The following is a 27,519-nucleotide window of genomic DNA, read 5'->3' on the forward strand; positions in this document are numbered from 1 at the left end:
TTTATACTAACTTGTGTTTAGCATTTGATAAACTATGTCACAGTATAATAGTTTCTAAATTATATGTTCCTTAATTACAGACTATTTGCCTATATCGTTTAAGTCTGATATATCTAAATAAATATAAAATTAAGATAACAATTAGCTTATATCTGAATTTAATAACATTATCTTAGGGAGTACCCCAAGGTTCGATTCTAGGACCATATTTGTTCTTTGTACATTTACCTTTAGAATATCAATTTTCATTTTTAATTATAGTTATTGGTGTTATCACATTATTGTGTATTGTCCACAGCTTCAAGTTCGCAACTCACGCACGGAGTCCACTGAGGATGATAAGCGTAGTGACGACAGCCGGCCGCTCAGCCATGCTTCCGATTTTAGCAGGGATAATATACGTTAGTATTCTAACATGTACCTACTTAAGAATATTATCTTTGTATCCCATACCATTGAAATGTTCCATTTGTGAATATCGACGCTGGAAAGCGTAAACGCTGTAACCCCGAAAGTATGAACTTTACAGGAGAGCCAAAAAATGATAACTCGTGAGCTGATACGCCTACAAGCATGCGGTATTTAGCAATGTTGTGTAGTTTGTGCTAACCTATAATAAAATCATTATCGTTTGATAATGGTTGAAATTATTAACGTGTGAAAAACATATTGGCGATTTCAAGGGTTACAGCGTTTATGCTTTCCAGTGTCGATATGTGTTTTAACTCTTCCTTTGTCTTCTAATTGTCAGCTTTCAGTTTGTGAAAATTTTAACTTAATGATTATTGATAATGAAGGTTAATTCATAAGAAATAAAAGAGCTAGTTTTCGTGATGAAATAGTTTACAACGACAAGACATTATATCCAAAAAAAGGTTGTGCGATGTGTACTGGTCACTCAACTTCGGGATCGGTGTTGCTGCAATAATGCCCCAGAGTCAACTTTTTTAAAACTTCTTATGACCAAAGACCATTGTACTTTTTTTTCGCAGAATGTTTGATGAATAATGGATAGAAAAATATCACAGATATCTTATTTTATATGCCACTAGCTTTTACCCGCGACTCCGTCCGCGCGGAATAAAAAATAGAAAACGGGGTAAAAATTATCCTATGTCCGTTTCCTGGTTCTAAGCTACCTGCCCACCAATTTTCAGTCAAATCGATTCAGCCGTTCTTGAGTTATAAATAGTGTAACTAACACGACTTTCTTTTATATATATAGATAGATATAGATTTGTATGATTGTTGTTTCAGTATCGCTCAGTAACGCCCCGCGGCGCAGTCGGCGCGGTGTGTCTGCGCAGGAGTGGCAGCGGCCGCTCACACGCTACTTACCTGTTGACAGAGATGACTTTGATCTGCGCAGACATGTCGAGTCCGCTGGTATGTATCAACAACAGCTTTTATCAGGTTTTGTAGGAAAACTCCTGTTTGTACACTACCAAACTACAGTTAGTTATCCTTCGTACACAAGGCAAATTAAATCTTCGATTTTAGTCGCTAACTTACGCAATGTATGTCACATCACGCGAAGCCGAAATTTTGTGAATCCCACTCTTAGTGAATTAAGAATTGTAAAATCAAACGACTTGTCAGTATTTCTTTAAAAAAACTGGACGATATATCAATAAGCGTTCTCTTTGGAATTAAAAAAATATTACTCGCCCCCCTTCCCCTAGATCAGGGTTTCCCAAAGGGGTCGATATTGAACTTAAAGCAATGCTAATTCTAACTCTGTCTTCTTCTATTGACCTAAGTCAGAATTAATAATAATAATTGATCTTAAAAGTAGATAATTTGGCCATGGGGGGGTCTGAGGTAACAGTTCATTTTGGAAAAGGGGGTCACTTGTCCAAAATAGTTTGGGAATCCCTGGTCTAGATCTAACCTGAATCGTCGTCTGGCGACGCCAAAGCAATTATTCATTATAGTTATTGTAGAAAGTATATTCCAGGTCACCAGATCGAGCTGTGCCCTTACTTGACGATCAATTCGACGTCATGTCGCGGCTACTTGCACAAGCTGGGGGCCAAGTTCCACACTTGGTCCAAAAGGTGAGGTATTTTGCAGCAAAAGTCACAAAATGACACATAGATGGCGTTATTTTCAAATAATAAAAACAATCAGTCATAACTTAACACAAAGATGGCGTGGTTTTATATTTTCTTAAATAAAGTTACAGTAAACAAAAATAACTTTAACTTTTATATCTAACTAGCTTTTACCCGCGACTTCGTCCGCGCGGAATAAAAATAATGCACACAAAATAAAAAAGTTCCTATGTCCGTCTCCTAGTTCTAAGCTACCTCCCCATCAATTTTCAGCTAAATCAGTTCGACCGATCTTGAGTTATAAATAGTGTAACTAACACGACTTTCTGACTATATATATAAGATTAGATCAAAATAACATACAGATGTCATCTAGTTTAAATTTTTAGTTAAATCAGTGTTTAGTTTTACTTATTTATGTTAGGTGGTTCGTTTTCGACCGCGAGACGAAAACGTTCGTCTACTACTGGGACAAGACAGAGAAGAAGCCGAGAGGTGGTGCATATTTCCAGGTATTATAATATCTCTAACATTCTCTATAGAAACATACATGTGAATTCATTTTAACATAAACTGCTCTATGTATTTTGTATTGTTTTGGATTTTTTTTTCTTTATATTATTTTTTCTCTGAAATGAGCAAAAAAAACTGTCTCGAATGCAACTTGGATATTCATATTGCTCTTTTAATACTTTTATAGATAAACTAGTTATCGCCCGCGACTCTTTATGCTTTTTAATGTAGCCTATATGTTCTTCCTGACTATGATCTACATCTATGTTAAATTTCATCAAGATCCATTCAGCTGTTCCGGAGATATCTTAAAACAAACATCCATACATCCAAAGATTTGTATTTATAAGATCAGTAAGATAAAATATAGTTTTAACTTTTGGTTGGTAACAATATTTTTTTAATAACATTATTAGGTAATCGAAGAAGTATACCTAGACCACGGCAACACTTCTAAGTCACCAAACCCTCAGACCACATTCATAGTGAAAACCAGACAGAGACAATATTATCTGATGGCACCTTCAGGAGAAGCTGCCAGGATATGGATTGATGTGATATTCACCGGGGCACAGGGGTACACTGAATACTTAGAGTGAATATTCAATATTTATTGAGTATTGGAAAGTTCAACTCAATATTTGAGTTAACAAATATTGATTGTGACTCAATATTTATTTTATATTGAGCGAATTATTAATGATTCATATGAATTTTTCTTTTAATATGGATATTTATAACTACATTTTTGATAAAATTCAAACTCAGATGTTTGAGAAACTAGAAAGTATTAAGAAAACATATTTTAAAGAATAAAATATGTTTAAGTTAAATGTATTTTAATACAAAAAGCATTGTTCAATTTGTATTATTTATAAATTTAAACTCAATATTCGTGTAATATTGAGTATTATAATATTAAATATATGAGTTTATTATATGCGTATAAAATTATTTGAGAGTTTTGGACCTAATATGATGAGTAAATTCCTACATTTGTTTTAAAACTATATAAAATAAATAATATGAATGCAATAAGAATGTTGTGTTTGACAATAATAAATCCGAATAGAGTAAAAATTCGGTTACAACGACATTGGAGGAGTGTCAGTCGTAAAAACCGATATTGTAAAAAAGCCAGGATCATCGGTTTTTGATAATAAATATTAACAATTTCGTACCAACTAGTATTTTTCTGTTTAGATTTTTTTATTTGGATATTTTGTGAGATATGCATTTACTTCCATTTAGAATTTCGTCCAATATAATAAAAAATAACATAAGCTTGTTTCTTTTATAATTACAGATGCTCGAATAAACTTTAGTTTTTTTAATGTACTTACGAAATAATAGACAGACTGACAGCATTTTTGTAATGTTGCCATGTAAAAGGCATTAGTGAATAACCTATAAATGTTAGTAAAAACAGTATTTGAAATTAATTTCATTATATTTAAAAATATGTGATTTGTTGTTATGTGCCAATTATATGTACAAGAAATATATAAAGCAGCTATTTTTATATATAAAAAGAAATCTATCCGATTTTATTGGTGCCTTTACAAAGACTGATAAACATCGTCTTATGAAATAAAAAAACAATAAATATGATCAATTTTAATGTAATTTTTATTTTCCGCTAAAATTTATATGCACGCTTATTTTTTTAATGTTACCATGTAGCGCTTTTAGCAACTGAATGTTGCCATTTTATCGAATAGTATCACATTTATGTTTAGGTTATTTGTGATTTTATGAAAAATAAATTTAATAAAAAATATAGTGATAGTTTATTCTGTTTCCTAACATATATCTTATATTTACATGTAAATATATAAATATTTAATATATATGGAAAATTATGTCGACCATATGCATGATATAATACATAGCTTGACACTGTACGCTTTATTTAAAAATTTTATAAATGCCAATGTTTTAGCTACATGTCTTTTAAGTAGGTAATAATTTTAATTAAAAAAAAATCATTTAAAATTATATAACAAATATATTATTGTATTTTAAGTGTAATTTTAGTACAAAAATCGTGAATTTTTTTACGATTAATTTAGTACCAGTGTGAAAATTATATTTGCTTGCAACACTTGTTATGAAATAAAATGGCTGATACCAACTACTTTATATGTAAGGTCACATTATTATTAACAGCCCGATTAATAAATTACTATTAAAATAAATGGTTTTTGTTTATATTTCCCTATTTTATTTTGAAATTATTGGAGATTATCGCAGCGATTGCCGAATTGTAATCTGGCGAAAGACATCGTGATATTGAAAGGTTTGTTTTAATTTTCTCTCGGGACAATTCAGAAGATTAGTTGAATAGAAATGGCGAAAACGATATTCGGTAACGTAATTTTGTTTTATTAAAAGATATGACTTTATTTTGGTACAGTTGTAGATTTCTATGCCAGAAGCTTACAACTTGCGTTGAGGTATTTTCTTTCCTTTAGCTTGTAGACTGGCCTTTGTTTTTTTTTCTTTCTGTAGTTTATTTATAGAAAATTATTTAATATTTTCACAATATTAACTATAAATAAGCCTAGTAATCTATGTTCTTACAGACTATGTTCTATTTTTTTTTTTATATCTGTGCCAAATTTTATCTAAATCCATTGAGCCGTTCTGGAGATACCTTTAAACAAATATCCATTTAAACATTCGCAATAACAATATTAGTAAGATTTAAAGAACTTTAATTTTGAATTTTGAATAATTTCTCCATGTGGCGAAAAGGTTCATAGGCAAAGCAAAAATCCAAAGACGTCAACGTCAGTTGTCACTTTGACGCATGGCACAGCTGTCAGTAACACTGATAATTGATAAACATTTGTTGGAGAGTTGTAGTGTAAAATTTTTAATTTGTATTTCCTTAGCTTCTTAAACGAACGTATTCAAGTATTTATTACAAATTGCCTTAGACATAATCAATAAATCTAATATTAATTAAAATGTCGGATGCAGTGGAAAGAATTCGTAAATTTGTGAAGCGTTGGTATACAAGATATTTACTAGCTACAGAATTATATATGGTGGAACCTTGGGAGAAAGTGGTGATACGTATCCTTTTTAAAACGTTAAACTAATATTTATGGGTTACCTACATACTTAACATTTTAACGTGTACTATTTCAGGTCATATTTCTACCCTTGATAACCCTTATACCAATTTATAAAATAGTAAGGGCTTATAACCCTTTATAAGCCCTTACTATTTTATAAATTGTAATTAGATGTAAATATTTTCGTTACTATTAGCCGTCATTATTTTATTCCATTCGTCAAACCTGTAATTTTTTTAAATAATTAATATTAATAATTTTTTTCTTTAAATACTCAATTCAATTATTGTGCTTGTGTGCACATAAACCTATGAGTGTTCTCTTAAATTCATAATATCTCATTCCAAAATGTAGAATAATTGAAAATATTGTGATGTTTTAAAGTTGTTTTATTAAGTATTTAAAACATTAACACTTATTGTTTTCCTTCAAGGTAACATTTAATTACTAAGACACGTTGTTATATTCGTAAAGCGTGAATTACGTTTACACTTTCCTGTTTGTTAATTATCAACTCTGTTGCAGCTTGTTTGAGTATTAATTCCATTTTAATTTTTTTAAAAATATACAAGTAACAATATTAAGTAACTTTTTGTTAAATATTAAATGAAAATCAATTTTATTTACTAACTTATAGGATCTAAAGATTATTAAGTCTCTAACTTTTTCTAACAATCCATATCTCATTTAGCATCGGTGGCTCAGGGGTTAAGCACTTGACTTGCAATCTGCAGGTCCTGGGTTCGAATTCCTCCATGTACCAATGTGATTTTCGATTTACATATGTACATTTATCCAACATTCTAACAGTGAAGGAAAACATCGTGATGCTGCACATATCTGAGAAGAAATTCAATGATATGTATGAAGTCAACCCGCACTTGGCCAGCGTGGTTGACTATGACCTAGTCACCCGTAACTTAGGGTTGGCTCCGAATCCCTCAGTGGGGACATATAGTGAGCTGATGATGATATCTCATTTTACTGTAAATTATTTTAATAACCTCAATAAATCCTTAACAATACATTCAGATGTTCTTTTCGTGCTTGTGTTTACTTTGTTCTGGTACTTCAATTACTCTATTATCTTGAATGGAGTTCTACAGACGAGAGACATAAAGAGACATGCGGAGCTACAATGAACATTAACTGCCACTTACAGTTATTTTGATGGTTACTAAATTACAGTGTAGATTTAAAAAAATTGCACTCTATCTGACATCGGCCATATGTTCAGGCATAATAGTTATAACTCTTTAAATTTTCATGGTAAAAATTGTCTGCAATAGGGTTGTTAGTTAAAGAATATTAAGGTTATGTAACTTATGAGAGTAGACAGATATTGTGAGTGTCCCCAACTGCTATGCCTCGCTAGAGGACAGGAAGTTCATATTAGAGAGACACCTCGAGTAGAATCAATAACATAGTGTGGATCTTTAATACAGAAACTACACTAAATGTCTGACTAAGAGAGTAATTAATTTCTCCGAATGCAGCATTAAATCTACATTTTGACTTTTAGTAGCCAATTAAATGACTGTAGCAGTAATAAATATAAGAAGACTATTTAAGGGTTATTTTTTTATAATATAATTACTTGTTGGATTAATAAAAAAATGATTTTAATATGTACTATGTCTATGTTTTCTTCAAAATATACTCATCATCATCATCTCCCTGGCCTTTACCCACTCACGTGGTGTCGGCAACAAGGTTTTATAAACCTTAAAGTTTTGACTTAAGTTTTTACGACCGGCCGCCTGCCTGTCGCCAAGCTTACTTGGGACAACCCTTTGTTTTCTACAAACTCTTAAGTTTGTTAAAAATAATTTGTTATTACTCTTTTAAATTTTTAAAATAATTCCATGTTTTTTATCTTCACAATAAGGTTTATTAAATAAATAATTATATTTAAACTTATTATATACTAGCGACCCGCCCCGGCTTCGCACGGGTGCAATGCAAAATATACCTACTACAGAATGTCCTTATACACAACGTTCACAGCGTTCACATTAGAAACCTTTAAATTTATCAGTGTTTCTCTACTATATTATGCATTTATTATACATACAAACCTTCCTTAAGAATCACTCTATCTATTAAAAAAAACCGCGTCAAAATCCGTTGCGTAGTTTTAAAGATCTAAGCATACATACGGACATACAGCGAAAGCGACTTTGTTTTATACTATGTATTGATTATTGTTTATTTTTCCTTTAATGCAAACTTATATAACCACTCTATTACATTATGTGAAAATTAATAAGAAAGTTTGATATAAAAATTGAAGGGATTATTTAACAATTTTTAAGTGTCTGTTAGTTTTTTAAATGTAATCTAATAAAACAAGCATAATCTTACTTCTTAATGTATAATATTACAAATGTGAATGTTTTAATGTTTGTTTGAAGGTATCTCTGGAACGGTTGTTGATGAAATTTGACACAGATGTAGAACATAGTCAGGAAGAACACATAGGCTTATTATGTTTTAATGCCGCGTGGACGGAGTCACGGGCGACAGGTAGTGTTAAACTAAACATAAAGACCCATTAGTAACTAAAGATATGTTTGTATTATATGTTGATGTTTTGTTTTCCTGTTAAATATTTATATATCCTTATGAAGTGTTTTTATCCTTATTTAATTTATAGGAAATACACTAAAGAATGAAGCTAACATTTTTAATACCAATTTCGCAAAAAAAAAAAAATTTAATTTGTCTGTTTTCTGGCATTTCAGAACGGTAAAATAAATGATTTTAGGAAATGTTAAAATAAAAAACACAAATATATGCTTGATCTTTATTTATCAGACTTTCAAATAACTGATGCTATAACCGTTACTGCTACGGAATGCTTCTGGAACTTTCTGCGATGTTGACTTCAGATGTTCTAGTCCTTTACAGAACATACTCTTAGATATATCTGTACTGACCACTGTAGGATCCGACAACCAACTTTCAACCTCTTCATTCAAACATAATTCAACTTTGTACAATATTTTAGTCAAAAAACTAGAATTTAATGTAACTTTTTCACTTTCTATAACCTCATTATTCCTTAAGACTTGTAACTCTTTGTCCATAACCCAAATTAATAGATACTGTTTGTTTGTTGATGTTATAGAACATTCCAGAACAATTTTACACATAACAGCATATTGCAGACCTAAGTTTGATTCTTTCGTCATACATTCGATAGTGTAAATAAAATCGTCTATACTTATATTAGTTGGATTATTATGCGAAAATACGTAACTATCTGTACTATTTTGTTGAATTTTTATTTCGGAATTAAATAATTTGACTGTATCTTTAATTTTTATACCTAACCAAGCTAAACATCTGTTGCAATGATAAATATCCCTTTTGAGGTTAAATTTGTTCGTTTTTTCGGATAACAAATTTTTATTAACTATAAAATATGTTAAACGGTAAAGAAAATCGTTTTTATTCTGTTTCAAAACGATCGGTTCCGAAGTACTGCCATGACTATGACCGTGACAGAACCATTCCGACATATCTATATTTTCAGTTGGCAACTCCAATATTCTGTCAAATTTGACAGATTCAATTGATATGACATTAGAGCAATTGGCGCAAATTATTTTCATATCATTTTCAGCGTTTAGATTAATTTTTAATTCACTAGTTTTTAATGAATCTGTAAGATTATTTGCTGATAGAAATTCCGAGTAAAAATTACCACCATTTTTCGGTTGTGTTAAAACACGAAATGATATCGTATTTTTATCTATTTTAAGACATGACATTGAATTCGGTATTATATGACAGAACTCATCAATTGCTATTATAGATGTATCATCGAATTCATCGTCAGAATAATCTGACAGACTTTCTATCGAGGATAGACTATCCCTTCTTATATAATCACTATTGTTGTAATAATTCAGTACAATGCAATTCGATTGTATATTAATTTTTAAATTACAATTCTTATTTAAATCAATACTAGTAGTTATATAAACATTACAACTACGTAATCGCGAACGCAATTCTATAAAAATATTTTTTACTAACATTTTCACTTATATTATTTTATTTATCCGTCTTAATTCTTTCTACATGTCCGTTTGTTTCATAGACATTAAAAATGGTATCCATTTCACGAATTGTGAAAGGTAAAGTTGCTTTTTTATAGTAATTTCCCATCATTTCAATATTATTAATGACAGTGTCAAGTAAATGTGATTTCTCCGCATATATACCGGGTGCTTCGTGTCTTAGATATGTAAAATGAATGTGTAAATGATAGAATGAAGGTTGGTAATGAAGATAGACACGTAACTGACTACCTGACACTTTGTACTTTGAGTATATTGTTTTCTGGAAGGAAAAAAAAGTAATAATTTGTTACCACTACAATTTTTATCTCAATCGATACCGATTGCCACAATGCCCGGCACAGGACCGGGCATTGTGGCAATCGATGGGGGAGGCCTACGTCCAGCAGTGGACAAATCCAGGCTGATAATGATGATATCTATTCTAATATTCATACAGATCACTACATCCATACATACATACATACAAATATATTAAAACCACACTTGTTTTGTTAACCTAACCTAAGTATAAATATTTTTTGACATGGTAACATTTTAAATAATTAAATATCTTACCTTTCCCTCGTCTCGGACTCTCTTTAGTAACGGCAAATGTGTTTCATTCAAATCCCTCAAAGACTTGATACCTCTTTGTCTCACAATAGCTAGTAAATACAATGTCTCCTTAGTGAGACCGTCCCACTTTAGATCCGGGACTAGGACAAAGCCTTCTCTTTCACACTTGTTATCGTATATCACTCTGTCCTGCTCACTCTTACCTTCTAGAATATTGTACACCCACTGGAAAATAACAATCAAAACTTAGCGAAATTTAATTAGAAATTAAAACATTATCTGATTTTTTCTTCAAAAATGTGAGGAATCTTCTAATAATCATGATGTTGAGTGATAAAAATGACAAGTTTAGTAAATATATAATCTATATATATAAAAGAAAGTTGTGTACACCATTTATAACTCAAGAACGGTTGAATCGATTTGACTGAAAATTGGTGGGCAGGTAGCTTAGAACCAGGAAACGGACATAGGATAATTTTTACCCCGTTTTCTATTTTTTATTCCGCGCGGACGGAGTCGCGGGTAAAAGCTAGTTACTTATAAAGATGTATACATGCAGAAACACTGAAAAAGGATTCAAAATACTAATAAAATCAAATTTTTTTTTATAAAATTTTATAAACAGCAATTTATTATAGATTGCAAGATAATTAAAAACATATACAGTATGTTCTTAACATGTATAAATTGCACACACTATCCTAAAAGGCAAGGTTTTTTTTAGTACTTTACTTTTATAGTATGACTAGATTTAATAAAAACTGAGTACAAAATTTATCAGTTAGAATTATTTAAAGCTGTTTCAAGTTGACCTAAAATGAACACACTCCTTCATCTCTTATATCTATCTATCTATATATATAAAAGAAAGTCGTGTTAGTTACACTATTTATAACTCAAGAACGGCTGAACCGATTCGGCTGAAAATTCATGGGTATGTAGTTGAGAACCAGGATACGGACATAGGATACTTTTTATCCCGTTTTCTTTTTTTAAATTCCGCGGGAACGGAGTCGCGGGTAAAAGCTAGTATGTTATATATCTCGGTCAATCATTTTACATATGAGTGCTATGCATTATTAAATAGTTTATAAAAAACAGTAGTTACCTGTAAATTAAACTGTTCTTTTTCAATATGTGGTAGAGTCAATTTTTCATACAACTCTGGAGTTTCCAATATAACATGAACTTCTTGTTGACTGAATTTTGTGATATGCTTCTCTGTAGCAGGGTAGATGATTGTTGTTTTTACACCTGGAAACATAAACTCACATATCAGTAAATAACAAAGTATTATACAATACTAGCTTTTACACGCGACTCCGTCCGCGCGGAATAAAAAATAGAAAACGGGATAAAAACTATCCTATGTCCGTTTCCTGGTACTAAGCTACCTCCCCACCAATTTTCAGTCAAATCGATTCAGCCGTTCTTGAGTTATAAATAGTGTAACTAACACGACTTTCTTTTATATATATAAGATATATAAACTAATCCAACTAAATCATGAATAAACAATATAAATGCAAATGTTTGGATGTATAAATGGAAGGGATGTTTATTACTAGGTATCTCCAACAGTTGAATGGATCTATCTGAAATTTGGCATAGACATTGAACAGTCTGGAAGAACACATAGGCTACTAATTAAGATTCCATGCCGACCGAATCGTGGGAGACAACTAGTTTGTATATTAGTTAGAACACAAATAATAAAAAAAAGAATATTTATCAAGTTAAATAAAGTTAAACTATTTAAAAATAACAAAAAAGCACATTAATTATCTTTGTGTAATGTTTGAAAGGTTAAAAGAACTCGTTTTTAAACAGCAAAATAGAATTATTATGAATACTTCAAAAATACCTGTTTAAGAAAAGTAATAAGTAAAACTCAGTAGAAATTGTAACCAATATAAATATTGTTTAAAGTTTAATTATAGAATGAACTAAATGAATGTAAATAACAGTTATCTGACCTTTATAATTAGTAATAACTTTGCTGACTCAAATAACTTATCTAATCTTAATAACTGAAACCACAGATGTTTCAAAAATTATTTTTAAAAAGTACATTTTCAATATAAAAACATGCTAATAACAAAAAGATGAAACATTCACGATTTTACGTAAATATCACAGTGTATAGAACATCAAGTATAAACTGAGAAAAATGACTAATCACGTCGATTGGGGAAACCTTGAGATTTTTGAAAGTACTTTCAAATCACTCACCATTTATTTCAGGAAGCGGGAAACATTCGAAGTAACCATAAATATCGTTCTTGAAGAACGTTCGCAGCTTTGTATCCTCACTAAAATACCCTTTATTGTCTAAATCTTCTTCTTTGAAAGCATTTTTTTCTAACAAAACCAAAGCCACACCAGTTTTGTCTTTATATGTACCTTGAATACACACAGTTTTCCTATTCGTATTATTGTTAAGAATTTTCACAGGAATAAAGTCTTTCAATTCCAATTGAATGTCGTCGACACCGTTCTCATTTTGCTCGTCAATTTTAATTTTCTTTAAGGAAGGCGGCCCTAAAACGTCATTTTCGGAATTAGTGTCGGACATTTTGTAAATGTTGCCAGACGTATTGTTGCCAGCTTGGCAAATTAAATGAAATATTTCTAAAATTTTTTTTTATTGTTATCTGTATTGGAGGCTTTACAAAAAGGAAAAAAATAAAATGATAAAGGTTTCTAAAAATATTGATTTAGTGGCTATAAACATTCCACCATTGTGAATTATTCCACCTGGAAAATCCAGTATTTCAACAAAATGAAAAAGTTATTGCAATAACTTTTTGCTTTAAATCGTACTGGATTGAATCAAACGACAATACAATAATAAATATTCATATTTTTAACACTATTTTATTGCTATCTAATGTAAGAAGAATAGTCTTTCGGAAGTATTCATATTTCTATACAAAAATTATGATGGTTCAGTTTCATGACTATGGCTCTCCCTCAGCGGAATGGGCTACTATGACAAAAGTGTGTTAAAGTAAAGGTTGAATGTTTTAACGTTACCATAATATATAATCTGATTATGTACCAAATGAAACCATTCAAGTAATAAATCTAAATAACACTCAGTGTACTTCTGTATTTGATGATCTTGAATACAGATTCCATAATCATGTCGTCACTCTTGAGATTAATTGATCACTAACTATACAAATATCAAGCATACAGTGAGCTTAGCAGCAGACTATTCAAGAACATTTAATAGATTTATACAGGATGTTTTGACATTTAAAATTTTACTGTCGATCTCATATTAGTTAATTAGTGACTTAAGAGACTTCATTATTGTCTCTTGTGCTGAGTAGCTAATACTAAGTACTACTTACTTATCGACTCTGGCAGTGCATGCATCAATAAATCGTTCTTCGTATTTCGGATAAAACAAGGAAAGACTTCTATTTTTGTATGTAACTAATAAACTCAAAAATTACTGCACCGATTCCCAAAATTCTTTTGCCATTAGAAAGCTACATTATCATCGAGTAACATAGCATATGTCTGTTACTAGATTTTTTTAGATTTTTTTAATTCCGTGCTTTTAATGTTTCGAGTAAAATCTCGATAAGAAATTCATAATTTAAAAATAAAATTCGACCACACATCGAAACAATTCTTTTTTTTTATAATACAAACAAAACCAAACATCGTTATAATAAAACTCACGATTTCCTAAAAGCTGAAAGAGATTGTGTTGTAAATATCCCAAATGAAATCCATCACAACCTGTATAGCAAAACACGGAGACGTCGAAGACTGATTTAGCTAACAAATAGAAGCGACCAGTGACCACACACTAAGCAGAGGTCAAAGGTCGTACTAATACATAAAAAGGGTCACGCTTTTAATAAAAATAATTGCATTTTGTTTCATATTATAAGGAACCAAACAACACAAGCTATGCCCGTAACGCAAACGGGTAGGCTGAGATAACAAACATCCATTTGGCTCGGTCTTGGCACAACTCACTCGCTTCTTCCACTTTCATACGTTTACACATACATGCACGTCGGCTTCCGCTTTTAATAACGCCTTTTGTTTGATTACATTTGAAATGATATGTATTTTACAATTCAGAACTAACTAGTAATTAATTATTCTTCTGTTAAGATCTAATATGAAAACGTCAAAATATTAATTAAAATAATTTTCAAGATGGCCGCCAATAATCAACGTATGTTGCCCGCGGCTCGCCGGCAATTATAAAAAATGGCGGTTAGTTAGATTAACAGTTTCTGATGTGTTTTAATGTTTTATTGTAATTGCTGTGAGATGATTGTCAAATTATCGGTAGAGAAATAAAGGAGTAATTATCATACGTTTCTGAAGCTATATTTAATTTTTATTTCTTTCTTTGTATTTATAATGGAAGTCGAAACTAGTAATGGCGTTATATATCGTAGTTCAAGTTCAATTTATGTTTTTGTTTAGTTTATAAATGCTAGATAGTTGAAAATGTTTCAACTACTTAGATATTGTTTCACTAAACAAAAGGTAATATATAATATATGACGGTATTTGTCATGTTTAAAATATTATCCAATGAAATTATTTCTGTATAAGGCTATTGAATTATCTTCTATAGCCATAAAGCTATTATTCTTTTGTAGTACAAGGAATTTATGATGTAAATATTAATATAGTGTTATCATTATTTTTCTGTTCAAGAATTCGTCTAAATTCTTGTTTTTGTTAATTTTATTAGTAAATCTGTTCTGTTCAGTTAATTTTCTTTTGAGTCACCTAGACGAAGCAAAGGTCCTAATTTATTCGTCGATTTATATATTCGTAATATTTCTTTAATTTATTATTAAAGTGATACTATGAAAATTACTATGAAAAATCTTATTTGAAACGTATGCTGTGGTCTTCGTCAATTATTCACAAGAAATATCAATCATCAAATATTTTCATGTCCAAAAGGAAAAGTTCCCGCTCTTTTTGACAGTCGTGTCAAAGTTGGGACGAACACTTACAACGCATTTAAAACGCCTCCGTCGGAATAATGAAACTATTAGTGATAATCATTTATTATACTATACCTACTAGCTTTTACCCGCGACTCCGTCCGCTCGGAATAAAAAATAGAAAACGGGGTAAAAATTATCCTATGTCCGTTTCCTGGTTCTAAGCTACCTGCCCACCAATTTTCAGTCAAATCGATTCAGCCGTTCTTGAGTTATAAATAGTGTAACTAACACGACTTTCTTTTATATATATAGAAGATTAATATGACAAATTGCAGATGCAATGTCACTTTATTTAAAAGTCAGGTTAAGAAACGGAAGGCAGATGAGAAAGCATTTAGAAGTCATTTAATGTATATAGATCTTAACTGTAGGACCCACGCCTGGTTTTTTTGTCTAGAACATCTTCATTTGACAGCTGTTAAGACGCAGTGAGTTATCTCTCACATTACAGATGCCAGCTACTTTATAAAGGTGAATCAATTAATTGACGGGATACGAATGACAGTGGTACACTGAGTACATTTATGACACTACATTTTTTACAAGTTATATATTTAAGAACAATAGTGGTAGAGCTTGATGTTATCGACTAAAGTCGATAGGTAGGAAGGTAAACCTTGTATTAAAAATAAAACAAAATGAATTGTAAAATAATACTTCAGTTGCGCAGTATATCTGCTCATTGTATCCCTAACTTTATTGTAATCGAGGCGACATGCGCTTGGACAGTACAGTCATATTCGGTTAGTTGAATCGTGCGCACTGCAAGACAAAAATTCCACAGATTGCTTTTGCTAAGTATTAAAAAAAAATCGTACCTATTGTTGGCTAGTATTTTAAAAATAGAAAGAAAAAAAATTAAGAGCAGGCAAAGGCTTTTTATTGTGCGGTTTTTAAATAAAACACATTTTTGTTTTCTTTTTTGTTTGTATTATAAAGACAAATGTAATTATTTAAATTTAAAAAATTATAATGTCGATTAGGATGTCAATAAATATATTATTAGTTGTAATTATAATTATATTCATAAATTTTGGCGTTTGTGAGAAAGTTTTCAAGAGCGTTCCTGTCGTTTTCAAGATTTACGAAAATGAATCTGTGCTACTGCCGTGTTATATACAAGATAATGGTGAGTTTATATGTATTATTTTAATTTTTATTATTTATTTAACAACATAGCTTATTTATGTATATTTAATCTAATAATGACCAAAAGATTTGGTACTAGTCATTGTTTTTTTCGCGTACATTAACGTAAGGTATATATTTTTTAAATTTTCAGCCTTTATGTTAGAAAAAGCAATGAAATATTTCTGGAAAATGAGAGCAAAATATGAACGGGAATGAGACCCGCTAAATCTCACTCTTAACAAGAAAAAAACGTATAAATTCCGTGTACAACAACGAAATACAACGAAAAGTTTCTATAAAAACTTTTTGGTCTCTATGTACTTTCTTTACGTATTCAATTCGGCCAGCATCAATTAAAAAGTTATCAATAGGATATATTTAATCTGTATCCAATCCGGTTCTGGCGCGCTTTTATTGACGTGTGTATATTCATTGTATTGACATTATCTACTTTTATTAGAGAAATGCATTAAAAAGGCGGGAAGCTTTCTACCTTTTGTTTTTGAATGCGTAGGATGTAATCTGTAATAGACAAGACAATGAAAGGAAAAATAAAGATTTTCATTTTAGGAATACAATACTTTTGTAAATTAACATTTTGTTTAAAATGTGCCGAGAAATTTTATAAAACATTTGTATACACAACTATCAGTAAATTGAAATAAAACCTAATAACGAAAAATAACTGGACCGAGGGGAATTAAAAAAAAAACTTTATTAGTAGCCTATGTGTTCTTTCAGACTTTGTTACACATCTGTGCCAAATTTCATCAAAATATGTTGAACCGTTCCGGAGATACCTTCAAACAAACATCCATCCATCCATCCATCCAAACAGTCGCATTTATAATATTAGTAAGAAGTATATTACGTCTTAATTTTAATCATATAGTCAGTGACAAATAATTTTTGTTTAATTTCTAATTTCAACTGTAATTATTCAAAAAAAGTTCACCAAAACTTAAATAAATTAATATATTAATTTTTATGGACTTGGATAACACCTTTTTTACTTTGATTAGTTCAATTTATGTCCATTCACGTACTTCAATGGACATACAAAGCTACAGACGGACATCTTTTGTGCTCCGATTTAAATCGAGGAACATAAAATGCATTAGCATAATAAAGTAGGAATTATTCATTCAATTTTTTTACAACTCAACTTAGATCGAATGTCATCTAGGGCTGTACATTTTGAAGTTTTAACATGAAGATAAGACAAATTTTTATTATAAACCAGCAGTTGTCCGCGACTTCATCAGCACACAATAAAAACATAACCTAAGTTACGCACATATTACCTACCTTCCCTCAAAAGTCCCGACAGAATCAGTCCATCAATTTCGGTGATCACACGGAACAGACGCGGCCTGGCCGACAGACATACGCTGAGGAATTTTGAAAATTGGAATTTCGTTAAAAGAAATTCAAATACTTTTTTTTCGCAATGGACAATGCAATTTTATTAATCGTATGGATTGTAATTTTAATTAGAAATATTACGATTAATTCAAAGACAAAATCTTAGAAAAACCTTTAGAATATTCTAGAGCGAATCTAACATATTATAAACGGTAGTTAATAATATAAATAAGAAACGTGGGCATAACTACGTTTTCGTGAGTACTCTCGAAACGTGTAGAAAAACATCTCGTTATCTCTATTTTTTCAAATATAATGAGAGAGAAGATAGTATGTTTGTTTCTTCGATTAAAATTCTTTCAGTTAAGATGATATTAATTTGACCTTTATTTGTAATAATTTTAAAGCTATTTTAGTATGAAAAATACATATTCTAATTATACTATTAAATATATGAAATAGAAAGGTATTTAAATATTTAATAACTTAACCTTTGTTTTAAATTATGGTTTTACAAATTACTGTTTATTTATTTTACATTTTTATGATTACATTAAAATCCCAAGCCTTTATAACTGCAATCATTTAAAAAACTTTAGGCTTTCTACACACCTTGCGTAGAAAAACGAGACGTTTCACGCATAATAATAATGTTATTATGACAATCACGACGTACAAAATCTTTTCGATAACTACGTTTGATGGCGGCTTTAATTTTAATAAATTGCTTACTATAAAGAGCTGTATCTTTTGAATAAATTAATTGTATGCCTGCTACAGATATAATTTATTATACAAATATACGTTTAACCTTTTTACCTTTGCTTTTTTTATTACTTTAGAATTATACTAATAGGGCTGGCCATTATTTTTAGGTTATCGATTAAAATATTTATTTAAATTGATCTACAAAATTGTATTCAAAATTCGAATTTGGAATTTCGTTTTAAAAAAAGAACTTTGTGTAATTTCCCGCTTTCGCAATTACAATGGCGTTTGAGTTATTGTCTATCACGCTAAACACAAAAGGGGTGAACACAAAAGTGAAATTATTTGGTTCGCAACAAGTCACGGGCCACAAACACGTGAATTGTCACGTCGGTTTAGTCATTGGGTGAACATTGTTATGCGAATATTGCAAGTTGTGGATGTGGTATGATTAAAAGTAATTTTTACATCTATATATATAAAAGAAAGTCGTGTTAGTTACACTATTTATAATTCAAGAACGGCTGAATCAATTTGACTGAAAATTGGTGGGCAGGTAGCTTAGAACCAGGAAACGGACATAGGATAATTTTTACCCCGTTTTCTATTTTTTTTTAATTCCGCGCGGACGGAGTCGCGGGTAAAAGCTAGTATTAAATAAAGGAACAAGGACGATGATTGCAAGAAGATTGTGTTAAAAAAGTTCAAAAAGCTCAAAATTGTTTTATTCACCTTGAAAAATAGAGACAACAATAAGTATTATTAATAGAGTCACAGCAGACAAATTCTACCGTAATATATCGTATCCATTTCGAAGTGTGCAAATCTTCGTACATCAGCAGATAGTTACCAACAGGAAGGGAGGTTAGATTTGAATCTTTGTGTGGCAATTGTCGCTTGCCCGCTTGAGAGTTCACGTATTGATGTACAAATTGTACTGTCAATGAATTACGGACCTCTTGTTGTAGTGTATGTAATAGAAAAAACAACTTACGTGTGCTTACGAATTTACTTCTATAAGTAGAAGTCTGTGATATTGAACATGTTAATAGAGATTAACAAATTAAAACATTCTGATTTTGAGGTTTTTGATAGATTTAATGTACCATAAAAATAAAAAGGTTTAAATTCGTAGTCTACTTTCAGAAATAAGCGCAGTCAAACAACCATACTTTGACTTTCTTCTACTGTTATTGTGATGTGGTTTCAAAGCCATCTATTATTTATTCCAGAGACTGTGACTCGAGTGAAATGGTACAAGAACAACCGTCTACTTGGTGACACGCTGGACCAACACACTTTGTTACCTAGCAGGATGTATTTGCACAGGAATTACAGTCTGCAAATTGACAGCTTGAGAGGACACGATACAGCTGATTATACCTGTGAGGTTGGTATTTATCTTTTATCCTTTACTGTTTTGTTTGCGATATTACGATGGGTTCTATGTATAAGGGCCAAAGTAACAAATTGATGATTTTTACTTTTTTGTGTTAAAAACTACCTATTTGTTTAGTTAACAACATGCAGTAAATAAAATACACATTTATAGGTGTAAATGTTTTTTTTTGCTGAAGTAAAAGGGCTTATGCGGCCTATTTTTCTATATGGTCGAATCTTTGAGAGCCTCTCCTGTAAAGTTGTCAATTGGCCCTTATTCGTTGGAGCCATCGATTTGTTGACACATGTTGTCTTTGTTATGTTGTAATAATCACGAAGTCTTTATAATTTAACTTGCTGTCGTCTACGACTCCGTCCACGCGGAATTAAAAAGTAATAAATAGTTTATGTGTTCTTCCAAACTATGTTCTACATCTGTGCCAAATTTCATCAAAACTCATTGATCTGTTCCGGAGATACATTCTAACAAACATCCATCTAAACATTCGTATCTATATATATAAAAGAAAGTCGTGTTAGTTACACTATTTATAACTCAAGATCGGTCGAACTGATTTAGCTGAAAATTGATGGGGAGGTAGCTTAGAACTAGGAGACGGACATAGGAACTTTATCTTGTGTGCATTTTTTTATTCCGCGCGGACGGAGTCGCGGGTAAAAGCTAGTTTATAATATTAGTAAGATATGTGAATAAAGCAGTTCCGCGAAATGAACTTTAGTAACTGTATTTGAAGTATTCTTCAACACATGAATTGCGAAACAATGCGGGCTTACACCAATTAAGTACTTGTACAAATTCGTATAAACGTACCGCCTTTCGATCTTAACAATTAGTTGAAGCTAATGATGCGAACGTTTCTCGATAAATTATCGATAGTTATATATACTAGGTGTCATACATTTCTTTAAACTCTAAATTAAAACATAGTTATTATATTTAAATTAGGTACATAGAAAAAAACCGATTTAATTATTACATAAAGAACACTAGCCTTTAAAACGTGAATCTTTTCATTTTGTAATTACACGTGTCTCGAATTTTTTAATATACTGGAAACTAAAAAAAATATATATATTAATGTTAATATATGTTAATTTTATACATGTTACACAATAAACGTTTACAGAATTTCGATGAAAAATATTTTTATCGAAGCAGAACTTCGTCATTAGTTGTAGAGGACGCTGCACCACAATAAGTACTATAAATAGATTACACCTTTTTTATTCAACATTGCATCGATAAAATATCGACATTATTCACATCACTACGTAACCTATCTATCTAGCAATCAATTATACAATTACTCAATTTGCTCAACTCTTTGTTGAAACCGGTCACTCTTATTTTAAATTGTATATACCTACAGTTATTTTAAACTCTTAAAAAACTGTCATAACCTTTTCATAACAACGATGTCTTTGGTAGAGTGTTTTCTGTTAGACGAATACACAAATGGGGATGAAAGTTTGTATGGAGAAATGTTTGTCCTTCAACAGAATTACTTGTACAAAAACAATCTTACTAAAGCAAAACTTTAATTGGATGGATGGATGTTTGTTAGCAGGTATCTCCGTAACGGCATACAGGACATAGTCTGAAAGAGCACATAAACCATTAAGTTTTTTTTAATTCCGCGCAGACGGAGTCACGTGCGACAGTTAGTTTTTATATAAAAATCTGTACCTATTTCAGGATTTTGAATTTATTTTCCAAGATAAAGTCACGGACGAGAACTAGTCTAAATTATCTCGGATGATCTTGTTACAAGCAGCTGTTGTATGATTCAGGACTTCCTTAATTAACTTAGTAACCCAATAAGTCTGGTATAGTCTGAACGTGGGATTTTAGTGCCAAAACATCCGTACAAAATAATATTTTTTTATGTGCATGCCTTATTGTAACGATTACGGTGGCATATCCTCTTAAGTCTGAGACATAATTTAATGACATACGAGTATATGTGGTTATGATTATGCATGTAACACAGCCGCAAATGCAATTAAACGCAGTTTTATAACAATTTATAAAGTTTTTGTTCTAATTTTAGGTGATAAGACAAGAGCCATTAGGACCTATAAAGCAGTCACATTCTATTGAAGTCCAATGTGAGTTGTAGTACTAACAATATAAATTTATAATATTAATATTGTTGATGTAAACAATGTCTTTGAGGTCCTAAAATAATCTGTCTTTCCTAGGTTCACCATCAGTGAGAACGATTCCAGAAGAAGGATTCCTTGAGGTGCGTAAAGGCGAGTACGTGGACATCGGATGCGAGGCCTCAGGGACGCCTAAACCCAATTTTGAGTGGAGGAAAAATGTACGTATACCTAACTCCAATCCAAAACATTGACCTCATAATACACTAATCTGTACATTCCAAAATATTTATGGTTAAACGGTTTTTTTTTTGGTAATTAAGCTTTGAAATTTTCCAATTTTAGCTAAATTATGTATTGGTAATACTTCTGGTTTTGATTGCGACATGGTTACTAGGTTATAAAAATGGTTATCAAAACATATTAAGAGCACCCAAAACCGACGTACGTATGTATGTAGATGTCTGATTGTAGAAGAGCAAGGGAGTGCCAGAACTGCGCTTTGTTTTTTGAACTGGATTTTATTGAAACATTATTATTCGTAAGCTTGTGAAATATTATCTTTACTAATACATAATGAAGTATTTATACTGAAAGTATTGTGGCGATACATATTTATGGTGAAAAAAATAACGTTGACGTTTTGCACGAATTGTCCGGCTCGCCCGGTGCAATACGATGTCCCCAGAGAAGACACGTGAAGTGGATGTAATTCCACGTTTCGTCTGATGAGTGCCGGAGGTCTAATTTTAGTCCTCTTTCCTAGTGGATTTGATGGAGGAGGAGATGCATAGTGTTGGAAATTATATAAATCAATCAATTTGTAATTAATTATACTCTATGATCTTTGTATCGATTAATCGATGAATGTTTATCCGGTTGCATAATCTATGGTGTCGATTGCTGCCACTCTTTCTCTTTGCTTTTTTCTACCATGTAAGTCAGATGTGTTCCTTAATAAATCTCAATTATATTACTCAATCCGTGTTATTTTTCCCAAAACCCTTCAGGTTATGGGCCCAGAAATATTCTCTTTTTGTGCGTCTCCTCCTTCGTCGCTTGAGGGTAGGCAACGCATCTGCAATTGCGAATGTCTATGGGCAGCGGTCGCTTCGTCATTTCGGCAAATACATGCGGCCGCTTGCTCGTTTGTAATATTAAAAAAAGTCAATAATATCAATCAGTGGCGGTCAAAAAGTTCACTAAACAGTGCCAACAGTTTGTTTTTTTATTGTATGTTTTGAACAGGGTGAAGCTATGGCACTTTTAGAACATCGATCACGCATCAGATTTAGAGCGGAACATCGCCTGCTGGCCGGAGTTTACGAATGTATCGCAGACAATGGCGTCGGAGATCCTGTCAAGGCGGCCATCAGAGTGATCATTCAAGGTACAGATTAAAAATTCAATACTCTTGTCACATGAATATATATACAAGATCGCACTTCGTTCAGAAACCGTAATTCAAAAACAAAGATGTTTTAATTTTAAATTAAAAAAACTTAATGCATTTGACCATATTATCTTTTACTGTATTAATGAATGTGATATTATTTAATTGCTTTATTCAGATGCACCAGTAGTATCTGCGGCGCGTACATTCGTGCACACGGCGATAGGGCTCCGCGCGGCGCTCCAGGCGAGGCTGGACTTTGCCGCGCCGCCTGCGAAGACCGCATGGTTTAGAGACGGAAGACCGGTCAAGACTGATGATAGGTTATTATTTAGTGGTATTTTTTGTAAACTCTACAATTAAGCTTTAAAAATGTGTGCTTCAGTACCTTGTCTCTAAAGGAACTTTATATGGAGATTTGTTATTACTTTAGTGACCACTTAATGATTCTTAATATAGCAGTTAATCATATTTCGAATGTGCAACAAGTAATAAATTATTTAATACATTTGGTTTTCCGTAGAAAAGAAAAATATTTCTCATGTCAAGTAAATCGATGTCAAAATTTACTCAAATAAATTCCTTACTAGAGATGTGCCTGCATTTTATTTTTATGGGTAAAGTTTTTAAAATTTACGGTTTTTTTTCTACAAATTTAAATTTTTTTTCAGGATCATTATTATGGGTCACGAGAATTCTCATCAGTTAATATTTAGGACTGTGAGGAAATCTGATTTAGGGAATTATACATTCCGAGCGGAGAATAAGTTGGGAATGGCGGATGTATCATTTAAACTTACTGGTGTGTAGCAATTTCCTTATAAATACAATATTAATTTCACTAAAAAAGCAGATAAATGTCAGATTTTTATAAAATAATTATCATTCGTTCAGGTGTACCAAATGTTGCATCGTTCAAAGTTGATCCAGTGTTAAATAAAGCGACATCAACTAGTTTCACACTTATATGGGAAGTGGATTCATATTCAACGATTATTGGTAAGTAAATTAAAATAAACTAACTTGAGTTAGTTGTAAAATTTGTTAAAAATCACTTTAACCGTAGCTTAAAAATTGCATAACTTTTTCAGAGTACAATCTTTGGATCCGACCATACTATGGCAGTCGTACTCCATACGACCCTGACTCTGTGTCAACTGTAGGACCCGATTACTTCTGGAGCAAGATCGTTGTACCTGGAGACTCTATTGACGGTTTGAAGAATTTACATTAAGAATAGGATAGATTTCTTCTTTTTTTTTAGTCGACTTCATATATATTACAAGGTGGCAAACGAGCATGAATTCGCCGAAATGGCGAAGCGACCGCTGCCCATAGACATTCGCAATTGCAGATGCGTTGCCTACCCACAATCGACGAAGGAGGAGACGCACAAAAAGAGAATATTTAACCTTCCTATGCATCTCTTCCTCCATCAAATCCACCTCCCCTTCCCATTCCTTCCTTATAAGAAAAGGGACAGGAAGGGAAAGAGGACTAAAATTTGTCCTCTGGTACCACATTCATCAGACTGTACTTAGAATTACTTCCACTTGAGGTCTGTCTTCTGTGAGGTCGTGGTATCTATATTAAATATTTTATTCGAAAAGTTTTCAAGTTATTTTTCTAATTTTATTTTAGAGATTTTTTAACCATCGATACTTTGCTATGTGGTATTTATCAATAGTATTTATTTCAGGTCCAATCCACAGCGCAAGTTATACAGTTAGGGGACTGACACCATCTACTGTGTATGAAGCGACTGTTACATCTAGAAACAGGTTCGTAATTTTACAAAATTCAATTAAAAAGATGGCGTCAGAATGGTATTAGATCGAGATATTGTTCCGGTATGCTAAATTGTGCATGATACAAATTATTACCTTAGTAATACTAATTGTTTTGCAGAAATTAAGAAGTAATAATTAAAAATTCTTTTAGATTCGGATGGAGTAAGACGTCGGCGGTTCTACATTTTGCGACTGAACCCGGAGGTAGAATTATATGTATTACTATGACAATGGAATATTACACCAAAATGATCACTTGATTACTTAGACTTACTAGTTGTCGCCAGGAAATACTTCTGCAGTTTTTCGAGACTATGTTCTATATCTATGCTAAATTTCAGCAAGATACGTTTATCTGTTCTGGAGATACTTTCTAACAAACTTCTATTTATTATTCGATATATTTTATTAATAACATTTAAAGTCTTACTTTTTTATTTTCAAAGCATTTTAATTGATATTTCTTCCAATATCAACGTTAAATAATTTATTTCAGTGGGTCGTATTCTCCCCGTAACACTAGATTACAAAGACATAACTCCGACATTAGAAGAACCGGAATCAGAACAACCAGAGAACATCACTCAAGCGCATGTTTTCGAACGTCTCAACGAAATGCCAATGTCAGACGAGGGAGCGCGGGAAAGATTAAACGTCATCGCAATTTTATTTTTGACATCTACTGTTATTTGTTTAAGTTAATTAAGATAATTTTTAAGAGAAACCCTTTTAATAAAGTATTAATTTAATGTTGAAGTCATTTTAATTTTTGATTAAAAGATCCACGCATTTTTATTTCGTTCCGCCATCAAAATCTTGAATTATACAAAAGTACGTACAACTAAGAGAACATGAAATAGGTAAGTTTTAATGAAATTCAAACATTCTATATTATTATTTATTTCCATATGTTAATACATTCATTTTTAATATTAAACAACCAATTTTTTTTTATTTTATAGATTGTCGGAAATACAACTTTGGTTTACTTGTGACCATTTTGTGTGTTAGAACACACAATAAACATTATTTCATCTTAAATAGAATTAAATTTACTACAGTAAATAATAGTCTCTTTATATTTCTAAAATAATGGATCCGATTTCTATTTTATCGAAGTTTTTATTGATATTAAAAAAAATTAAAATTCACATTTTTTAATTCTCAAATTTTCATTACACATTTAATAATATAATAAAACCTCTTTGAGACAATGCAGCATAACATTTTAAAGAAATTGTCTTTGGACAAAAGGAATATGTTATATGCTACAATGATTGATACATCTTGAAATCTGATTTTTATTTTTTTTAATACACTTTGATCCTGTTATAATTTAGAATAAAATAATTTCATGTATTTTCATAGGTGAGCCCTAGAATCCTATGAAAATAGAGAGATTTTTTATTCATTTTACCAATAAAATTCTATTGTATTTTTTTAAATTGTTTATATATTTTTATATCGTAGCATATCTCATATTGTGTCGACCAAATACAAAAACATTGTACACAAATGTTTGATCTTGAAAACTGAACGGATTAACTTGAAATATCCATTTCGAAGATACACAACAAATATATTTTATTTTAAATATTAAACAATTAATTTTTTAAAAACTTTTTCCACATTTATGAAGATTAATTTTTTTATTATATAATTAACATTTTACATCGTAATAGAATTGTTGTTCCGAATGACATTACAACAATGCACAAGAAAGAGTTTTTATATAAAAAAAATATATATTTAATGAGGAATTCATTGGATTTAAGTTTGTGTCAACACCTTCCATGCCACTACGATTCTTTTCCTATGAAAATAATCACCATAATTTAGCATTGCAAGTGTTAAAATTTCAATGTTCTATTGATTTATTACGAATTTATTATAAATTGATTTAAACTCTTTCCTGTGCTAGATTCAAAACTACACTATATACAATACAGATTGTATCTTAAGGTTTTTTTTTAAATATAGATGATAAAAACTCAAGTATTCGTTTAAAACAAAAAAATTGTTCCAACATTGAATCGTTAAAAGCACAATTATTTATAATATTTAGATATGTTAACCTTATATACAATTATATGTATATATAATATATTATGTAATTTAATAGAATTTACAACAAATACAACTGATTTGAATCCTTTAAAGTTATACAAATATCAAATATAACAATTTTATTAAAGAAATTGAGAAGCACTTTGAAAAAAGGTAATAGTTTAAAAAAAAAACATTTTAACAGTTTCTTTGATACAAGATTTGTATAATAATTTTATGTTAGGAAGAAAATGTTTTTTTTTAAATTTACAAATTCATATTT

At 30.9% G+C, this 27,519-nt stretch overlaps 4 protein-coding genes across 4 annotated transcripts in view; 2 read left to right on the top strand and 2 right to left on the bottom strand.

Annotated features, from left to right (window-relative positions):
- Window positions 1-3,265, top strand: part of LOC106712195 (pleckstrin homology-like domain family B member 1) — a 76,040-nt gene extending 72,775 nt beyond the window's left edge. The window contains exons 15-19 of the mRNA XM_045684811.1: window positions 299-401; window positions 1,258-1,386; window positions 1,958-2,057; window positions 2,479-2,566; window positions 2,984-3,265. Of these exons, the coding sequence (XP_045540767.1) occupies window positions 299-401; window positions 1,258-1,386; window positions 1,958-2,057; window positions 2,479-2,566; window positions 2,984-3,166 (603 nt within the window). The 3' untranslated portion in view covers window positions 3,167-3,265. The remainder of the gene's footprint in view (window positions 1-298; window positions 402-1,257; window positions 1,387-1,957; window positions 2,058-2,478; window positions 2,567-2,983) is intronic.
- Window positions 3,266-8,450: 5,185 nt separating this feature from the next.
- On the bottom strand, window positions 8,451-9,713 carry LOC106720527. Its single transcript, XM_014515243.2, has one exon. The coding sequence runs from the start codon at window positions 9,694-9,696 to the stop codon at window positions 8,464-8,466; it is 1,233 nt and encodes a 410-aa protein (XP_014370729.2). The 5' UTR covers window positions 9,697-9,713; the 3' UTR covers window positions 8,451-8,463.
- Window positions 9,683-12,881, bottom strand: LOC106720528 (m7GpppX diphosphatase). Its single transcript, XM_045684727.1, has 4 exons — window positions 12,532-12,881; window positions 11,408-11,553; window positions 10,297-10,521; window positions 9,683-10,000 (listed from the first exon to the last, which is right to left on the bottom strand). The coding sequence occupies exons 1-4, from the start codon at window positions 12,872-12,874 to the stop codon at window positions 9,713-9,715; spliced, it is 1,002 nt and encodes a 333-aa protein (XP_045540683.1). The 5' UTR covers window positions 12,875-12,881; the 3' UTR covers window positions 9,683-9,712.
- Window positions 12,882-16,283: 3,402 nt separating this feature from the next.
- Window positions 16,284-25,911, top strand: LOC106720521 (neurotrimin). The gene is made up of 12 exons (XM_045684762.1): window positions 16,284-16,428; window positions 19,736-19,893; window positions 21,956-22,013; window positions 22,107-22,228; window positions 23,256-23,397; window positions 23,579-23,723; window positions 24,072-24,202; window positions 24,295-24,399; window positions 24,492-24,614; window positions 25,100-25,181; window positions 25,342-25,394; window positions 25,687-25,911. Exons 1-12 carry the CDS (start codon window positions 16,284-16,286, stop codon window positions 25,890-25,892), a joined length of 1,470 nt encoding a protein of 489 aa, XP_045540718.1. The 3' UTR covers window positions 25,893-25,911.
- Window positions 25,912-27,519: the final 1,608 nt, after the last annotated feature.

Source organism: Papilio machaon, chromosome 27 (assembly GCF_912999745.1).
Source record: "Papilio machaon chromosome 27, ilPapMach1.1, whole genome shotgun sequence".
NCBI lineage: Eukaryota > Metazoa > Arthropoda > Insecta > Lepidoptera > Papilionidae > Papilio > Papilio machaon.

Bases quoted from the DNA above. Each gene is read 5' to 3' on its own strand.
- LOC106720527 (XM_014515243.2), bottom strand. From the start codon at position 9,696: ATGTTAGTAAAAAATATTTTTATAGAATTGCGTTCGCGATTACGTAGT.
- LOC106720528 (XM_045684727.1), bottom strand. From the start codon at position 12,874: ATGTCCGACACTAATTCCGAAAATGACGTTTTAGGGCCGCCTTCCTTA. The intron at 11,554-12,531 runs GTGAGTGATTTG...TTATGTTTCCAG, and splicing joins CCCGCTTCCTGAAATAAATG to GTGTAAAAACAACAATCATC. The intron at 10,001-10,296 runs GTAAGATATTTA...TTTTCCTTCCAG, and splicing joins GAGTCCGAGACGAGGGAAAG to AAAACAATATACTCAAAGTA.
- LOC106720521 (XM_045684762.1), top strand. From the start codon at position 16,284: ATGTCAATAAATATATTATTAGTTGTAATTATAATTATATTCATAAAT. The intron at 23,398-23,578 runs GTACAGATTAAA...TGCTTTATTCAG, and splicing joins CATCAGAGTGATCATTCAAG to ATGCACCAGTAGTATCTGCG. The intron at 25,182-25,341 runs GTTCGTAATTTT...AAATTCTTTTAG, and splicing joins ACTGTTACATCTAGAAACAG to ATTCGGATGGAGTAAGACGT.